Below are 19,823 nucleotides of genomic sequence, written 5' to 3'. Positions count from 1 at the left end.
GAAGTGTTGTGTCGAACTTACCTTATTGCTTCAGTTAAGTGATTCCAGCATGAGTAAGTAGTTTTGGACATGTAAAGTAACATATTGTACTGGGATTTACTGCCAGACTTGGTGAGATACAAGGTGGCAAGTTCTGTGTTTTGATATAAAGCTGAAAAGGAAACAAAATTATTACCCTTAGGCTCATCATAAGTACATAGTGTTCATTTATCTCTATTGAGCATTTAGATGACCTCAAATGGCAAGCTGACATAGTACAAGAGTAGGATAATTTAGCACCAACAGTATAGTTTTGTAGTTTTAGCAGAAAAATCATGCCTGATCAATTTATTAGACTTTCTAAAGAGGGGGTAAGTAAACAGGCAAACAAGTTAAAACTAATGGGTTTAACTTTTTTTTAATTTTTAAAAAACTGTTTCTAAAAAATGAAATGGGTTGGCTCAAGAATAAAAACCAATAGGGCCAGCTAGGTGGCTTAATGGATAGAGATGAAGACCTGCAGATCAGAGGTCCTGAGTGTACATTAGACCCTGGCCAAGTGACTTAATCCCAATTGCTTAACTTTTACAGCTCTTCTGCCTTGGAACTGATATTTAGTATCAATTCTAAGACAGAAGGCAAGAGTTATTTTTAAAAAAAGAAAGGCATTTTAACATGTATCAATAAGAAATTTAAATTAGAAAATAAATATTTTCTAGATAAGAGTAGCTAGATACTTAATAATTATATAAAATATCTTAAAGACAGAAAGTGCTTATCTCAGTCTTACAGGTAGCACAACTCTTCTGGTTTTTATTGTCAAGCTTATGAAGCAGAAGTCTATATAGAGTAATAAGTTCATTTTGGAAAAGCACTGAATTGAGAGTAAGAAGCCCAGGAACGTAGCTCTTGCTCTGATATCATCTAGTTGTGTGACCATGAATCATTGATTAAATGCTCTGAACATCAATTTGCTCATCTTTAAAGAAGTGTGGAAGAGATCATAAGGGTAAAAATATATCTCATTGGTTGAATGTGGCTCCCGACACTCCTATTATTCAAACCAGATTAAAATGGAATTGGACTATATTTAGCAAAATAAATAAAAAAACAATAAAGCATAGATTATTTTAATATGTGGTTCTTACAACTCAATATACACACTGAGATCCTCATATAGCTTAATGGCCCCGATTTAGTATCACTGGGCCTGGAATTAGGAAGACTCATCTTTTTGAGTTAAAATCTGTCTTTGAACATTTACTAGTCATGTGATGTTGGGCACATCACTTAACCCTTTTGCCTCAGTTTCCTCATCTGTAAAATGAGCTGGAGAAGAAAATGGCAAACCACTCTAGTATCTTTGCCAAGAAAACCCCAAACAGGATCATAGAGCATTGGACAAGATTGAAAAACAACTGAACAATGAAACCACTGGACTAGATGACATCTGAGGTCCTTTTCGGATCTAAAATTCTATGAACCTATAAGGAAACAGAATTGGTAGAAGAACCTCGATGTAACTGTAAGAAGTTTATTTTTCACAGACCTAATCACAGAAAAGAAAGGAGATAATGAGTTGTTAAATTAACTATAAAAATTTAGCCTCACCAGGTGATCCCTTTATGAAGTGCAAATTAGATCCTTTAGTGAATTAGAAAGAAAGCAATAAAGGATAAAGAATGATAGGCCACAGCACTGGATGACTTTGAAAAGTTCGCTGAGTTCAGGGAGCAGGCAAGATGCAGAGAAGTACAGAAAGGGGAAACTACCAAAAAGAAAGGGGCTATGCCTCTGTAAGTGAGACTGCTTGAACTGATCAATATGGTCTGCATTGGGACAGAAGCTATGAGCTAACATACTCCTGGATCCAAAGGTGGGCATTTCATCTTACCATAATTATCTCCTTGATGGGAGACTCAAACTTTTTTTCTCTGAGCATATCTGCTTACCTTCTTTTTAAAAAAAATGTTTACTTTGTCTTTCTAGATAGTATTAACTACTAACATTTGTTGTACTAATTGGGAAAGGTATTCTGATGTTTATTGGAGATATAGTTATAGAAAAGATTTAATACTGAGATGTTTTACCAAAACTGCTGTCATGATTGGGGTCTGAAGGAACACTTTTTGTGGGAAATCCATCTGTACAATATCAGTAATAGAGCAAATTATTGTAGCACCAGGAATTTAACCAATAAAGAATATGAAGCCATTTCCTTGAGAATAACATTGTTTTTTAACGGGAGCATGCATGCCCATTAATAAAGAATGGATTTTTTTCCTGCCTCTTCCTTAAGCAAAAGACCCCAAGTGAGTCCTGACTTTTGCCTTTATAGGAAGATGTGTCCTCTTTCTGATTGTCCTGAAAATACTTCCCATAGACTTCCCCTAGAAGTACCCATTGGTGGATATTTCAAAGAGGAGGTGAACTTAGAAATCTCAACTTCATCATAGGGAAAGTGGGTCTTTGCCTAAATGAGGAAAATGTCAACACACACACCCCTTTCATCAGCCAAAGTAAAGTGACTGACCTACCTTACTTTCAAGTGGGTCAAAGTTTAACAGCTAGAGAAACATGGCCACTTCTCTTGCATGTTAAGAAATTGAATGTTAGGGAACTTATGAAGCATAGCTTCTTCTAGCAAACTTTGGTTTAAAAATATAAGTTGACTCGAGCATGTTTTCAGAAACTTTTCCCTATTTAGGCATCTGATCACCCCAAATCTAAATGACATATTTAGTCAGGACAAAGAGGGCTTATGCTCTCAGATATCTTAGAGAAAGTTCTTGTTTACAAATAAAGAAAAGCTGTAAGTTTTTTCAAAGCTTTAACAAAAGACAAAATGTTAAATCTTGAGGCCTGGGAATAAATCAGAAAACTGTCTGTTTCAGCCTGATCTTGTGAAGCTAAGAAGCTTAGGGAAATGATTTCACAAGGAAATATTACTAATAAATAATGTAATTCAACATTAACTTTCCTCGGGATAAATAGGAATGTTTAAAAAATTCTGAAGAATATAGTCTCTGCTTAATGTAAAGAAACATTTTTGTTGGTGTGGAAAGGAGTTATGAGCAGAAATTATTTAAGGCCATTATCTGAACCCACTGGACATAGTGAACTGAAATATTTCAAAATACCAAGAAAATATGAAGCTTTGGAGATCATTAGAAATTATTTTGGAAGCAAAAGTATCTTTAACTATTACAAAACTAAGTAATCAAGTGCCCATAATTAGTGTTGAATATTGTCAGCTTAATTAAGTATAAAGACCAAGATTCAACCCAAAGATTTTTCCCATGTTTATAGAGCCTCAAGTTCTACAAAGGGGGTAGAGAAGCAACTAAGTGGCTCAGTGGAAAGAGATGGGCCTAGAGGTAGAAAGCCCTGGGTTCAAATTTGACCTCAGATACTTCTTAGCTGTGTGACCCTGAACAAGTCACTTAAATCCTAATTGCCTAATCCTTACCTCTCTTCTGTCTTGGAACTAATACTCAGTATCAATTCTAAGACAAAAGATAAGGGTTTAAAAAAAGGGGTGAAGTAAGAATAAACTAAGTGCCTTAGAATTAGCAAAGACTGAACCAGCAAGTGTACTAGCTGTAGAGATTAAAGAATGAGGAAAGGAAGATTAATAATAATAGCAGACAACTATAGAACATTTAAAGGTTTGCAAAGCAATTTGCATCTAATTTAATCATTGCAATATCCCTATGAGGCAGGACTATAGATATTAATGTTTTGGATTATTTCTAAGGCCCCTTAACTAACTCTATTATTCCCATTTTAAAGATGAGAAAACTGAGGTTCAGATGGATAAATAATTTGGCTATGATCAAACACCTCAAAAATATCAGAGGCAAGATTTGATTCTAAATTCTTCATTCTTTCCATTATGCCATGTGGCCATACATTCTAGCTCTTACTAGAGCTTTAATAATTGTCCTTTAATAAATTCACTATAAAGTTGAAGGCATGATTTTTAAGAAAACTTCTCTTAAATGCTTATCATAATGAATTGAAGTATGTCTTCACAGGATTAGAACAGAAACCAATTAATCATATAATGACTTTATATTATTATCAAATAGAGAATTTCAGATATGGAAAGGACCTTAGTGGACATGTAGTCCAAATCATACCCACAAAGAATAAGCCCCAAGACAACATGGCAAAAAAGTGAAAATCCAAACTTTACTTGAAGACCTTCAGTGAGGGAGAACCCACCACCTTTCCAGACAACACAGAACAATTGTGGGTAGCTCTAAATGTTACAAAATTTTCTGGTACATAAAGGCTAAATTATCTTTTTTTTTTTTTTGCAACTTTCACTTATTGTTTCTGGTTCCTCCTCTGGAACTAGAAAAAAAACAAAAACAAATATAACTCTTTTTTCATGTTATCACACTCCAACTACTTGAAGAAAATTATCATGTACCCAAAAGTCTTCTATATTTTGTGCTAAACATCCATAGTTCCTTCAAGAAGTCCTCCTGTGCTATGAACCTTAGCCTATGCTCTAGTCTAGTTGCTCTCCTCTAGTTACATTCCAGTTTATCAATGCCTTTCCAAAAATATGGTACTTGAAACTGAATCCAACACTTCATATCTGATCTGACCACGCCAGAAAAAATATGGATTATCACTTCCTTATTTTTTAAATATATTCATCTTTTAATATTGCCCAATATCACTTTTCTTTTTTGACTGCCATATCACATTTTAATCCTCCTGAGTTTTTATTCTACTAAGACATTCAATATCTTAGACAAACTACTGTCCAACCATAGATCTCCCATCATGTACTTATTAATTTGATTTTTCTAGCATTACTATAAGACTTTACATTTAGCCTTATTAAACTTAAGGGATTTAATTTAATTTCATTAGATTAACCCCAAATTATAGTTAGTAAAGGTCTTTTTGAGCCCTGTCATCCTATGTCTGTGTTGGCAATCCTATGGCACGTGTATCAGAAAGGGCTGCTCCCTTCCCCCTCTCTATGGCTGAGTATACTTCTCACTTCACCTTGCCCAACAACCAAATAGGAGCACTTTCTCTCTCTCCTGTCTGAGGTAAGGTGGGAGGGCTCACATGTGGCATGAGGGTTGCAGTGTGGGCACTTGTCTCTAAATGGTTCACCATTACTATCCTATGTCATACCATTCAAAGCTTCTCCAGATTTTGTGACATTGAAAATGTGAGGACTATCCCAATTATATTTTTATCTAAGTCACTAATAAAAAATGTTTAAAAGCTGAGAGTCAGGCATGGCTCCCTCAGAATTCTGACAAGTTTTTTCAAAGTTGGCATTGATCTCTTCATGACTATTTCAGAGTCTGACTATCCCGCTGGTTCTTAATGCATCTTAGAGTATCCAGTCAATATCACTCCAATTTTCCATAAGAATAGCATGATATTCTTTATCAAATACTTTTCTAAAAACTAGATAAAACATAAATTTAACATTGCCTTGGACTACCAATTTAGAAAGGAAATCAGCTTAGTCTCACATATATCTATGTTTGCTGAAGCACCACTTCTGTTTCTAATAGTTCACTATCTCTTTACCTACCTAGAATTCTTCCAGGAATTGAAGTCAAATTCAATAGCCCACATTTTGCAAACTGTATTCTCTTCTCTTTTTTTTTTTTTTTTGAAAATCAGAAATGTGCCCATCTCCAACCCTGGGTTGCCTTTTTAATTCTGCATGATCTTTCAAATGTCACTGATGATGACTTAGCAGTCATATCAATTATTTCTTTCAGTATTTGAAGATATAATTCATCTGAGCCAGATGTCTTGAATTCATCAAAGACAGTTAGTGGGAAGTTTTTTGTTGTTTTTTTTTTACTGTATCTTTATATTAAATTTCATCTTTCTCTCCTTTTTGGACCTGTACAACTTTACATGTCTATGTACATCAACAAGTTACTTATAACTTATAGTCTTAAAGAGTTATCTGGGGCTCTAATAGATAAAGTGGCCTACCATCATAATTCAACTACTGGGACAAAAAGATAGAACTCTACTGGTTTTCCTGACTCCAAGGTTATCTTTCTAAGCAAGAAATAGAAAGAGTCACAAAATATAAAATAAATAATTTTGATTACATCAAATTAAAAAGTTTTTGTACAAATACAACCAATGTAACCAAAATTATAAGGGAAGCAACAAATTGGGAAACAATCTTCATAATAAAAACCTCTGACAAAGGTCTAATTATTCAAATTTATAAAGAGCAAAACCAATTGTACAAAAAAATCAAGCCATTCTCCAACTGATAAATGGGCAGGGACATGAATAGGCAGTTTTCAGCCAAAAAAATCTAAATTATTAATAAGCACATGAAAAAGTGTTCTAAATCTCTTATAATCAGAGAGGTGCAAATCAAAAGATTTGAACCTCACACCTAGCAGATTGGCTAACATGACAGTGAAGGAAAGTAATGAAGGTTGGAGGGGATGTGGCAAAGTGGGGACATTAATTCATTGCTGGTGGAGTTGTGAATTGATCCAACCATTCTGGAAGACAATTTGGAACAATGCACAAAGGGCGCTAAAAAACTGTCTGACCTTTGATCCAGCCATAGCACTGCTGGGTTTGTATCCCAAAGAGATAATAAGGCAAAAGACTTGTACAAGAATATTCATAGCTGCGCTCTTTATGGTGGCAAAAAACTGGAAAATGAGGGGATGCCCTTCAATTGGGGAATGGCTGAACAAATTATGGTATATGTTGGTGAGGAATACTATTGTGCTAAAAGGAATAATAAAGTGGAGGAATTCCATGGAGACTGGAACGACCTCCAGGAAGTGATGCAGAGTGAGAGGAGCAGAACCAGGAGAATATTGTACACAGAGACTGATACACTGTGGTATAATTGAAAGTAATGGACTTCTCCATTAGTCTCAATGCAATGTCCCTGAACAACCTGCAGGGATCTAGGAGAAAAAACACTATCCACAAGCAGAGGACAAACGGTGGGAGTAAAAACACCGAAGGACAAAGTTGTCTTTCTAACCAAACTACTGTGCTGTCTTTCAGATATCAAATAACCAACTTCCTATTTAAAATATATTGGTTCACACATATTGTTATTCAGTCATTTTTCAATCATGTCCTACTCTTCATGATATCACATGGGCCTTCCTTGGCAAGAATACTTGACTGGTTTGCCATTTCCTTCTCCAGCTCATTTGATAGCTGAGGAACTGAGGCAAATGGGGTTGAGCAACTTGCCCATGGTCACAAAGCTAGTAAGTGCCTGATGCTGGATTTGAACTCAGGCTGACATTCTATCCACTGTACCACCTAGCTACTCTACAATTTATAAAATACTTTACTGGGCAAGCACTTGCCATAGCTGCAGGGAGTTTTAAGTACTCATAGAAATATGAGTGATCTCATTGAAACGGAACAATATGGACATGAAGAAGAGGCAAAAGAAGAGTCCCTCAAGGCAGAAGAGTCCCCAGAAGCAGAAGCAGAAGCCAAAGCCAAAACTGACAGGGACAGGAGCCCAGAAGGTAGAAGCAGAAGGCTAAAAGGTAGAAGCCAAAGTCCAAGAAGGCCAAGTATATGGCACCATTCTGTCTGTCCCTGGGTAGAATTCTCCTCGGAGCCCAATTGATTCTAGGGACTCTTACAATAACAGTGGTCAAGTAGCTCCACAGCATAAGCATAAGCATCAAGGCAAAAAGAGGAAATCACCATTCTATCTACATCCATGAAACCTAGGAAACCTGTAGAAGAAGATGAAATGTAGTAGAATGAGTGCTTGGTTGGTACCACCCAGCACTCAAGTAATATGGATTTATTTTATCTTAAGAGAGCAGCTGCCACCAAACAAATTAAGAACTTCTCACATTTTCTCCTGAGTTCCTTCATCCCAATAGAACCTTGCTATTTTAATCCTTTTCAATTTCAAGAAATATCTCTCAATAACCTACTCTGAGGGACTCAAATAAGGACTTCTCACAAAGACGCTGCTCCTACTCAAAGCCATGACCAGCCTTGATCTCAGAAGACTAGGGATGAAGATCTTCTGAGAGGAGGATGTTCAATATGAACAATGAAACATATATATTTTAGCCATCATCTAGTTGATCCCAATTAGGTATATTTTAAGGGATTTGTTCCTTTTTTCCTTCTGGGAAAAAGGGGGGAAAGAGGGGTAGGGGAAACAGAATTTTGTTTATTGAAAAAATGAAAAAATGAAAAAAGAAAGAAAAAAGAAAATGAAATCTACTTTTAAGAATATAAAACACTCTACCAACAACTACCCTGTAAAGCAAATAATGCAAGAATTCACAGAATTCGGCCCCATACTTTGTACACATATTTTCAAAGGATGTTTTAAGAACTTACCTCAAGATAGCCCTGCCACTTTTAGGTATAGCATTCTTTGATAATGTGAAATTTAAGTGAATGAAAATTCAGCCTATAATATACAATTGTCTAAGCTAGTCCATCTGCATCCTGTCCAAAATTATCTTGGTTCTAAGTCCAGCAATTAGAAGATAAGTAACTCAAAAACTATAAGCCCCATTTTTAAGCTCTAGATTCCCATTGCTACTGCTAAAAAGCAGATTTCATCATTCCTCCCATTTGTTTGAGATCTCTCTAAGACTTGAGTATGTGTTGATTTCTTATTTTAAATAATCTTGTTTTCACCAATATTAAACCTCATCTGAACTTTTCTAAGCTTTTAGTAGGGGTTCCTAAAACTTAAAAAAGTGTCACTTTAGTTCATCTATTCCACTTCTTTTAAAGATTTTTAATTTCCCAAAACTACTGATGCCAAACTAGGAGTAGAATGATAACCCATTGGGGATTCAGTAGAGGGGGTTTCTGGCTTAGCAAAAATTGCCCTTCCAAATGATAGGATCATAGATCAGAAAAGGAGGAACCTCAGCCATGTAGTCTAATTCCCTCATATAATAGTTTTTAAAAAGTGAGACACAGGGAGGCTAAGTGAATTTGTTAGTCTCACAGATAGTCAAAGGATGTAAACTCTACCCTCCTACTCCTGAACCTGTACTTCTGATGTACCATGCTGCTTCTCCAATTCTAAGGCACTATAATTTAAAATGACAAGTATATTCCTTTGGGGACCCTATTTCTATTCTGATTACCTTTTCCTCTCTTCATTTCCACCTTTAGTAGCTTCAGAGTCACACAGATATCAAGTAATTGCTCCATTCCATGGGAACTGGTGCCCAAGCGTTCAGCAATGACATCAAAGGTGAGGAATTCTTCAGATTCCAAGAGGTCAAACACTCCTAATTCACAAGCGGTGAACATAACCTTATAACAAGCAAAGCAAAAAAAGAGTTAGGATGGTTTATTCTTCTGAGGAAAATATGCAATGGGAGTTTAGATAAGAGATGCAATGAAAAGCTCTCTTACATTCTCCAAGAACGAATCAGTCCCATAAAGTATGGGGTTATCAATTAGTGGGGAGGGTGAATAATGGAGGTAACAGAAATGTTCAACAATTTTTCTTATTTATGCAGAACGATGGTCATCCTTAGTTTTGGGATTAAGTAATAGCAGTTCTTGGTTATATGGTTAACAAGTAGTAAAGACAGTAGTCACATAGGGGTCTCCCAACTCCAAGTTTACTATTTTCTCCATTACATCTTGCTACCTTTTAATGTCTAGAACTGAAAACAGGGATAGGTGAAGGCCAAGATCAGGGAGAAGTTTATTTACTATTATCTTTCTAATAAAAACCTTTGCAGTAATAAATGTGGGAGAGAAGGGACAGACAGGAAAAGAGAAGCAAAGAGAAGTTTAAGCAGCTAAAGGAGTCTTTTTTTTTTAATACCTTACCTTCCATCTTGGAATCAATACTGTGTATTGGTTCCAAGGCAGAAGAGTGGTAAGGGCTAAGAAATGGGGGTTAAGTGACTTGACCAGGGTCACACAGCTAGGAAGTGTCTGAGATATCCAGACACCCCCTGCCTGAAGGAGTCGTAAGAAGCAAATTTTCTCCTGTCACCTTCCCTCTATATTTCAACCTTGGTAGCATTTAACTAATTCCTGAAACCATCTAAGATGGCATTTCTCAAGTTTTTAAAGGTCTCAAGATGCCTTTACACTCTTAAAAATTATGAAGGATCCCAAAGAGCCTTTGTTTATGTCAAAGAGCTATGTCTATAAACATTTTCTCTATTAGAAATTTAAAGGCCTTGTGTTATTGTGAAAATGAGTTTAACCTTGTGGACTCCTAGGGATACACAACTTTCAGGACTGCTGGTGTAATGGCTATTCCTCATACAAGTAATGCTCTCCCTCCTCAACCTGGCTTCCCTAGCTTCCTTGAAGACCCAACTCTCTATGAAAAGCTTTTCCCAATCCCTCTTAATTCTTCTAGTGCCTTCCCTTTGTTGATTATCTCCAGTTTATTCTTATTATTTCTTGTGGGTACATAGTTGTTTGTATGTTATCTCCCCCATTAGATTGGGGGCTCCCCAAGGGCAAGGACTGTCTGTTGACTTTCCTTGTATCCTTTGTGCCTAGTACAATGCCTGGCACATAGTGGGCACTTAATAAATATTTACAGATTTTCTGGCATCCATAGTAAAACAAATTGGTCTTATCACCGTAACTGAGTCAAATTTACTGAAGGCCCTTGGAACAGATAATAGCTAAAACATGCCTCACTATCTGAGTAAAGGCTCCAAAGCTGACTAAGCACATATCTGCTTTATTTGTAGTAAATAACAAGATCATCATTATAGAATGACTATCATTAACTCTTCAGTTATGCTGATACATCTTAGCAAATCTGTGGTTACAAACCCAACAACTTGTTATATTATGTAACATTCTTACCTTAGACATCATGAAACCATTTATGTAGTCATTGAAAAGGCTATAGTCAAGGTCCTCGGCTAAACTCATTTTTTTCTCAGAACTAGCCAGGGTTGCAAAGGCCCTGTTTGTCCTTCTTTCAATAAGTTTCTTGGAATGAGAAGGTTACGTGCCAGCAAAATGTTTTGTGGTTGCTTCCAAAAGCCCACTGACACATGGGGGTTAGTCATAAGCAGATAATTCTGAGGATTCCATGTACCTTAATAAGGGGCACACACTGGCTCTCCTTGAACTAATTTCCAACAATACAATTGTCCTTTCTGCTTCTGTGTCCTTTAAGCTATCATGCATATAACGTTGTTGCTTCATTAGCAGAATTAATTTGGCTCCCTGAGGGAAAGTTACGCAAGGAGAAAAGTTCTTGAAAACAGTCTGAAGACTGAGGAGACTGTCACAGCAGCCAAGATGTCCTCCAAAGCTTAGGGATAACAGGGATAAATGAAATCCATTGATAATCCTCCAACTTCATTTTAGTCATTAGCTTTAAACCGAGGTATTAATCAGAAGCAGCATTTGACATATTGGCATCCCTCCTCTCTAATGGGGGGAGGGGAGGAGGATGCCACTTATGGGGAATGTGCTAACAAGCAGAGAGAACTAGTCAAAATATTGGCAGAGAAAAAGAGAAGAGAGGAAGAAAAGGACATGGATACGCAAAAATCTTATCATTAGCAACTTCTGATTAAATATGTATTGGTTGCATTCAGGGAGGGAGGAAGTACCACTGACCACTAACAAATCAACACTGTGCAAAAAGGGACAATAGTCAAACATTGTGTTCTAAAGATGCAGTACATTTCCTGGTAATTACTAAAATTATATAAAACCTCTGGGGTAAAAAATCCAGAGTACCCTCTGTTCTGTCCAGAAACCAATAGAGTTGATCATTCTTCAGAAGCCAAGAGTCTAATTGACAGTAGTAGCCTCTGATGAAAACTCTTGTAAGTACTACAGAAAAACAAAGGACTGATTCAAGGTATATTGAATAGACAATAAATGAAAAAATAAATAGTATTCATTAAGCACTGCTCTATTTGAACTTATTTACCTTATGAACGCATAGTGGAAAGATCACTGGATGTGAAGCCAGAACCTGGGTTCATATTCTAACTTTCATTTACTACTTATGTGACTAAATCACTTAAACTCACTGGGACTCAGTTTCCTCATTAGAAAATAGAAGATTTGGATTAAGTGAAGGTATTTTTTCCTTAAACAACAGAAAACAAAATTAAGCTAAAGGGGGAACTGAGACAAGCAGGACAACTTTGGAAATAGTATATTCAATTTATCATATACTCCTTTTTAGCATTTTCATCTATTATTTATTTTTTCCATTTTTCTTTTTAAATTTTGAGTTTCAAATTCTCTCCCTCCCTCTCATGCCCTCTCTCACCCACTGAGAAAGCAAGCAATATGATACCAATTATATATGTGAAATCATGCAAAACATTTCCATTCTAGTCCTATTTACTAACACCACCAAAAATGAGAAAAATGAAGAAAATTATATTTCAATTTACTTTCAGAATTTATCTCTTATCTCTCTGGAGGTAGATAGCACTTTTTAATCATGAGTCTTTTGGAATTGTCTTGGATCATTGTATTGATCAGTATAGCCAAATTTTTCACTATTGATCATCAGTATAAGAATTGCTGTTAATGATCTCCCTATTCTTCTCACCTCACTTTGCTTTCAGTTCATATAGGTCTTGCAATGTTTTTTGTATTTGTCTGAAACCACTCCCTCATTTCTTATGGCACAATAGTATTCCATAAAAATCCATCATATGCCACTACTTGTTCATTCATTCCTCATGTGATGAGCATCCCCTCAATTTCTAGTTCTTTGCCACCACAAAAAAAAAGAGCTGATATAAATACTTTGGTACTTATAGGTCCTTTTCATTTTTCTTGGATCTCTTTGTGTTACCGACCTACTGATGGTATTGCTGTGTCAAAGGGTATGTTTGAAGATACTTCCAAATTTGGTCTCCAGAATGGTTGGGCCAGTTCACTACCTCATCAGTAGTTCATTACTGTTGTTAATTTTATGTTTGGACTGAATATATTTAATTGATCACCAGGTATTTAATTACTTATTCCCAAAAATGAATTACAAAAGTCAGAATGGAATTTAGTTTATTTTACAATAGAGGGAAGATATTAAGGGAGAGAGGGGGGGGGAGGGAGGGAGGGAGGGAGAGAAAGAGAGAGAGAGAGAGAAAGAGAGAGAGAGAGAGAGAGAGAGAGAGAGAGAGAGAGAGAGAGAGAGGGAGGGAGGGAGGGAGGGAGAGGGCTTTGGCTTCTGCAGGTAGGAATTTAAAGGCCCCAGCCAGGGGAAGGAGTCAAGGAAAGGGAGTCAGCCTTTACACTCACCATGTGTCAGTTCAATCAGCAGATTCTTTATCAGCCTCAATTCCAGTAGAACTGCTTCTTACAGGAGGTTTCACTCCAAGTGAGTCTCTTCACTCCAAGTGTCTCTTCATTCCAAGTGTCTCTTCACTCCAAGTGTCTCTTCATTCCCAGTGTCCCTCTTCACTCCAAGTGCCATCACTCCATGTGTCTCTGTGTGTCTCTATTTCCACTTTTAAAGACCTTTTACTCTTGTATCACTTCCCCTAAATTTTATGTCTACCAATCACAGTTAACAGCTCCACTCCAGGACTATCCACTCTTTCATATTGTAAAAATGGAGATTTGAACCCTGGACTTCAATCCCCAGAAGTCCTTGCTCTAGTTCCCAAGATGCCCTCTAATCTCACTGAGATTTTCACCTGGGCAAGATCAAAATTTCTATTTAACTGGCTGTAAAAGCCTACTGATTTCTCTTCCTACTTCCTCTTCAGAGCAGACATGGCTCTCCACCTAGCAGGCAAAATGTGAGTGATTGTGAATGGGCTCTCTGGGCCTAGACACGTGCTTTCTTACTCTGTATTTTCTTTAATTCTTAACTTTTAATAAACCTCATAAAATATAATACTTCTAGCAGAGAAACTAATTTTTACCTGCCATAGTTTGGCAATTTTAATCTTAACAATATGTGGGTCACAGACTTCCCACTTAGTGTATGAAATGGGTATTCACACCTTTTGTGGTTAAAATCCAAAATGGGTAGATCTTCATACTAAACTTTAAGTACTGTGCTTACATTTGGGGGGATTAAAATCTAAAAATAGACAGAGGATTAAAATTTAATCTTCACAATCAAGGAAGAGCTAAGTACCTTCATTGTTACCATCAGGGGAGAGCTAAATCCAATCTTCACACTGTATCTATTTTCCTCTTATCCCCTTCAATATTGTCATTTTTGATAAGTAATCAAGAATGATTTAGAGGAGCAGCTAGGTAGCTCAGTGGTTAGAGAACCAGGCCTGAAGATCCAGGAGCTCTTGGATTCAAAACTGGCCTCAGATACTTCCTAGTTGTGTGACCCTGAGCAAGTCACTCTTCTGCTTTGGAACCAACACTTAGTTTTGAGTCTAAGACAAAAGATAAAGTTTATTTTTTTAGAGTTAATTAAACATTTTTTTTACATGTCTATAAACTGTAGCTTTGATTTCTTCTGAAAACTCCCTGTTTATATCCTTTGCCCATTTCCCAATGGAGGGGCTCTTATTTTTTATAAATTTGACTCAGTTCTATACTCAATATTTATTTGAGAAATCAGGTCTTGTCAGAGAAACTTGCTGCAAAAAAGTTTAATATTACTTCATTGGCTATTAGTCCTTTAATGTAGTCCATGATGTAATTCCCCTGTTTATCAATTTTAATGAGGTCTATATTTGCTTCTGCTTTATCTGAGATCATGATTACTATCCCTACTTTTTTTTCTTCATATTTGATTTGTTCTAGCTTGTTAACTCTGTATATGCCTTTCTGTTTCAAGAAAACAACATTTTGTTGGATTCTGTTTTCTAATTCATTATTCTATCTGCTTCCATTTTATGGGTGAGCTCATTCCATTCACATTCACTGTTAGGATTACTCTGTATTTATTCTCATCCAATTTTCTTTTTTCTCCTTACTCTTTCTCTTTCTATCCTGTCCTTCCTCAAAAGACGTTTTCTTCTAACCACTGCCCCTCTTAATCTGCCCTCACTTTTAATATCCCTCCTGTTCTTTTTTACCTTTCTCCTACTTTCCTATTGGTTAAGTTAAATTTCTATACACAAGTGAATGTGTGTATATACTCTTTTGTATTTTGATAAATAATAAAGAAGCTCTAGCTTCTTGTTAAAGTTGATAAACTTTACCTCAGGAAAAACTCAGAACTGATTTGTTTGGTGCTGTGGAAACTCTTACTGCTTTCAATACACAATTAGTAATCAACTATTTTATATATTTGTTTTCAGTTTTCATTTTGTCAAGCAAGCACTGTAATTAAAATTATTAGAATTTTTAAAAATGCACATAACTCTGTGAATGGTGGGTTCTTTTCCAAGCATACAAGGTGGAGTCCAAAGCCTACTTGATGCAGTAAATAAGGACACATTATTATTGGTATTTGGGGAGGGTATTTGTGAGAGGATGGGTTAAGGATGTTTGAACTCAATCAGATTTGATAACACTTTAAGCATTTCCACCATAATGTTGAAACTGAACACATTGGACAAATAAAGTTGAATTTTAATTTGAAAAAAAATTTGAATCAATTCCAATGAGAATTAAGTTCAAGCATTGCCCACTGGCCTCATCTTCCCATTATTGTAAAAGTTCCTCCTTGCATGACTCTTTTATGTGAGAAAATTTTCTCCACTTTACCTTTACCTTTCCTCTTGCCCCAGTGCATCACTATTTCTCAACTCTTTGCTTTGGAGCACATTCCAATATCATTAACTCACATCCATGCCATCTGTCTATGTAAATACCTTTTGACTGCTCTAACAATGATAAACTTCTTAGGAGTTACATGTATCATGTTCCCATATAAGAATATAAATAGTTTTGAACTTTATTGAGTCCTTTATAATTACTTTTTCATGTTTACCTTTTCATGTTTCTCAAGTCTTATGTTTGAATATCAAGTTTTCTATTCAGCTCTGATCTTTTCATCAGGAATACTTGAAAGTCCTCTATCTGTATATCCATTGTTCCCCTGGAGGATTATACTCAGTTTTACTGAATAGGTTATTCTTTTTTTTTCAATCCTTTGCCTTCTGGAATACTATATTCCAAGTGTTCCACTCCTATAATGTGGAAGTTGCTAAATTTTGTGTGATACTGACTATGGCTTTGTGATATTTGAAATGTTTCTTTGTGGGTGCTTGCAATATTTCCTTTTTTGACCTAGATGCTCTAGAATTTGGCTATAATATTCCTGGAAGTTTTCATTTTCCAATCTCTTTCAAGAGATAATAAGTAAATTCTTTCAATTTCTATTTTGCCCTCTGTTTCTAAGGTATTAGGGCAATTTTCTTTGATAATTTCTTGAAATGTGATGCCGAGGCTCTTTTTTTGGTTATGGCTGTCAGATAGTTCAATAATTATCAAATTACCTCTCCTTGATCTAATTGCCAGATCAGTTATTGTTGCAATGAGATACTTCATATTTTCTTTTATTTTTTCATTATTTTGATTTTGTTTTATTGCTTCTTGATGTTTCATGAAATCATTAACTGTCACTTTCAAAATTCTAATGTTTAAGAAATTATTTTTTACAGTGAGATTTTGTACCTCTTTTTCCATTTAGCCAATTCTGTTTTTTATGGAGTTCCTTTCCTCAGTGATTTTTTTAACCTCCTTTGCCATTTGACCAATTTGTCTTTTTAAAATTTTTTTCTCTTTAGTAGATTTTTGTGACTCTTTTGCCATTTGGCCAATTATGGGTTTTTTAAGAAGTTATTTTCTTCAGTATTTTTGTACCTTTTTTTACCACACTATCAATTCTTTTTTCATAATTTTCTTAAATCACTCATTTCCTTTCCCAGTGTTTTCTCTACCCTATTATCTTTTTCTTTTAAGTCTTCCAGAAATTCTTGTTGGACTTGGATCAAATTAGGATTTTTCTTTGAGCTTTGATTATAGCTATATTTACATTGTTTTTTTTCTATCATGGTAGTAGCTTTTTATGATCAAGTTTTTTTTATTATTAGTATTGTTATTTGCTCCTTTTTCCAGTCTATTTTTTTTTTACTTTGAATTTCATGCTAAGTTGGGCTTTGCTCACCTGGAATGGGGAGGCACTATCCCAAGCTTCAGGCTTTTTCATTTTTAAAGCTCATTCTAGTGGTTGGCAAGTTTTTGGTGTTTCCAAGGTGATGTGATCTTGGGAAGGTGTGGTCACTGATCCCCTAGTCTGAATTCTGGCCTTTCGTCAGGAAAATCCCCTCAATCCCTGTACCTGCTAGGTATATTTCTCTTTGAAACAATGATGAGATCCCCTGCTCCCTTTCATCCCTCACTCTCTCCTCCTTGGAACTGCACAGAACTGCCTACAGGTAATAGAGCCACCAATCAGTGTCAGATATACCCAGTGCCAACAAAGGACTTCTTGTAGTCTCTTTCTGACCAGTTGTCTGGGCCTCTTACCACCTTTGGTGTGAAAGCTGCTAAAGTTGCTGCTTCCACTGTGGCCATGTTGCCACCACCATCTATGTGAGATTCGGACCAATCACCATCCTGTATAACAGACTTCTCCTACTGATCTCTTAAGTTTTCTTAGGCCAGAACAATGTTTCATTCCAACCATTATTTGAGGTTTCATTTTCAAGCTGTTTAGAAGGAAACATTGGGAAAATTCTGATGGATGGCTGCCTCTAATCCATCATCTTGGAGAGATATAGATATGTATGTATATATATAGAGATAGCTAGATAGATATATAGATATAGATATAGATATGCAAGCTTTATATAATAAGATTTTTTACAGATAGTCCTCTTTTTCTGTCCTGCTTTTAAATATAGAAATGTTCTTTTTTGGTCATTGTTAAATTCAAAATAAAAGTAATGTTTTATAATATAGTATTTATACACTATAAGTTCCAATGTAGTATCTTGGAAAATTGTATTGGACGTTTAGATAAATAGGACCTGAATCCCAGTTACTACCTGCATGGCAATAATCCCTATACTTCTCTCAACCTCCCTTTTTATATCCGTAAAATGACAGAAATATATTAGATTATCTCTGAATTCACTTCCTGTTCTAAATCTTGTATTCCTATAGCCATGATTAACAAGATCAATAACAACTACAAAGAGTTAAAAATAATAGCTGCTATCATTAACTTCCACCTATATGTTTCACCAACAATGACATAGTTAGAATTTGTTGAACTCTTGGAGTTCACAGTTTGTACTTGTACCTGAAATAAATATTATAGATAAAGACAAAACAACATCACTTTCAATTGTAACAAATCATACAAATCACATTACCATGCAGAACAAAATTTAAAATGTCTAGACTTCAGTAATATTTTTAGCAAATTTTGAGTACTAAATCAATTCTGAATGGTCTGATTTCAGATTTTTTAAAAATTTAATATGCTTTGAGGAAGAAGGAAACACTAATAACTAGAGGATCAGAAAGACTTCCAATAGGAAGTGACACCTAGACTGAGCCTTGAAGGAAGCTAAGGATTCTAAATAGCCCAAGTAGGCAGGGGTAAATTCCAGGCATTCCAGAAAGCCAGTACAGGGGATAATGATGGGACATGGGATGCTGACTTAGAGGAACAGTTAGTAAGCCAGTTTTCCTAGACCATAGCATATATGAAGAAAGACTTTTTATTCTATCAACCCCCATTCCCAGCCAAGTCCTACTCAGGCTCCTTCAGGCTCACACAAGCTCCTGGCACCAATAGAACCAGAGCCACCCCTGCTGTCTCCCTCCTTCTGCTGCCATGATCAATTAGCTGGATCTCATCAGCCTTATTGAGATGTTGCCCAACATTTACAAGATCTGGGAGATCAGAAACAGTCTGTACCTGGACATGGAGAGGAATCTGGATAGCAGGACAAAAGGTACCATTGATGATTCACTCATCAGTGGAAATGCCTCTGCTAAAGGTAATATTGATGCCAACAGAATTGATTCTAAGACAGAAAGTTTTTTTTTTAAGTACATCAAAGACTACATCAAATCTGTCAAAAGGTGGACTCTGTCAGATAGATTAAAACTGAATGACAGAAGCTATAGAACAAATTGAACATCCTTGCTAATTTTAATAACTATCAGCTCTTCATAAGGGAAAACATGAATCTAGATGTTATGGTGACTCTCTTGGACTTCTGTGAAGATGATTTGACTCACATGATTTTCTTTAAGGATGGTTTAGAAATGAAGAAATGTTTACAAATTCAGCTGATTACTTTGGATCACCTGTCATCATAAATGGCTATTGTTTTTTGTCATTTACACAACACTAGGACTTGGACTAACTTGAATTGATGTCATCTTGAACTTATTTGGAGTTGAGGCATTATTTTTTTTTAATGTCACATAGGTTGTCTAAAATAAAACATATTTAACTCCCCCTCCAAAAAGAAGAACAAGAATAAGAATGTGGGAAAGAGAGCAATGTGAAATGAATCTAGAAAGCGATATTGGAGTCAGATTATAAAGGGCTTTAAAATTAAAGCTAAATATTTTATCTAAAGGACAATTCACAGAAGACCTTTGTGCAAGGTAGACACATTATTAACCAACTGCTGTATAAAAATAAGCAATCTTGCCTGTTATGCATATTTGCCCCATGTTACACTTATATAACACCTGAGTGAATCCTGAGCTCTTGCTTACAGCGCAGGTCCTTAAATAGATGATTACTTCAGGAGCAAGGCATTCTATGGGTCAATATCTCCAAAATGATAACTTGTATTGATCTATTTGCCTTTATTAGAAAGAGAGACAGACACAGAGAGAGAGTTTTACTGAACTTTTTTTCTTTTTTCTCTTTTATTCTTGTTATAAGGGATGGCTTTCTGGGGAAGGGGTAAAGAAGAATCTATTTGGAA

The 19,823-nt window shown here is 35.8% G+C and overlaps 1 protein-coding gene and 1 pseudogene across 1 annotated transcript in view; one reads left to right on the top strand and one right to left on the bottom strand.

Moving 5' to 3' along the window:
- ASMT (acetylserotonin O-methyltransferase) overlaps window positions 1-11,224 on the bottom strand; it is a 51,035-nt gene extending 39,811 nt beyond the window's left edge. The window contains exons 1-3 of the mRNA XM_056808290.1: window positions 10,822-11,224; window positions 9,117-9,288; window positions 22-151 (exon numbers count right to left, since the gene is read on the bottom strand). Of these exons, the coding sequence (XP_056664268.1) occupies window positions 22-151; window positions 9,117-9,288; window positions 10,822-10,890 (371 nt within the window). The 5' untranslated portion in view covers window positions 10,891-11,224. The remainder of the gene's footprint in view (window positions 1-21; window positions 152-9,116; window positions 9,289-10,821) is intronic.
- Window positions 11,225-18,709: 7,485 nt separating this feature from the next.
- LOC130455973 (translationally-controlled tumor protein-like) lies at window positions 18,710-19,200 on the top strand (annotated as a pseudogene).
- The last annotated feature ends 623 nt before the right edge of the window (window positions 19,201-19,823 follow it).

Source organism: Monodelphis domestica, chromosome 8 (assembly GCF_027887165.1).
Source record: "Monodelphis domestica isolate mMonDom1 chromosome 8, mMonDom1.pri, whole genome shotgun sequence".
In the NCBI taxonomy this organism is placed as follows: domain Eukaryota; kingdom Metazoa; phylum Chordata; class Mammalia; order Didelphimorphia; family Didelphidae; genus Monodelphis; species Monodelphis domestica.
Note: the sequence above shows the minus strand (reverse complement) of the source record. Positions and strands in the feature narration are given on the sequence as shown.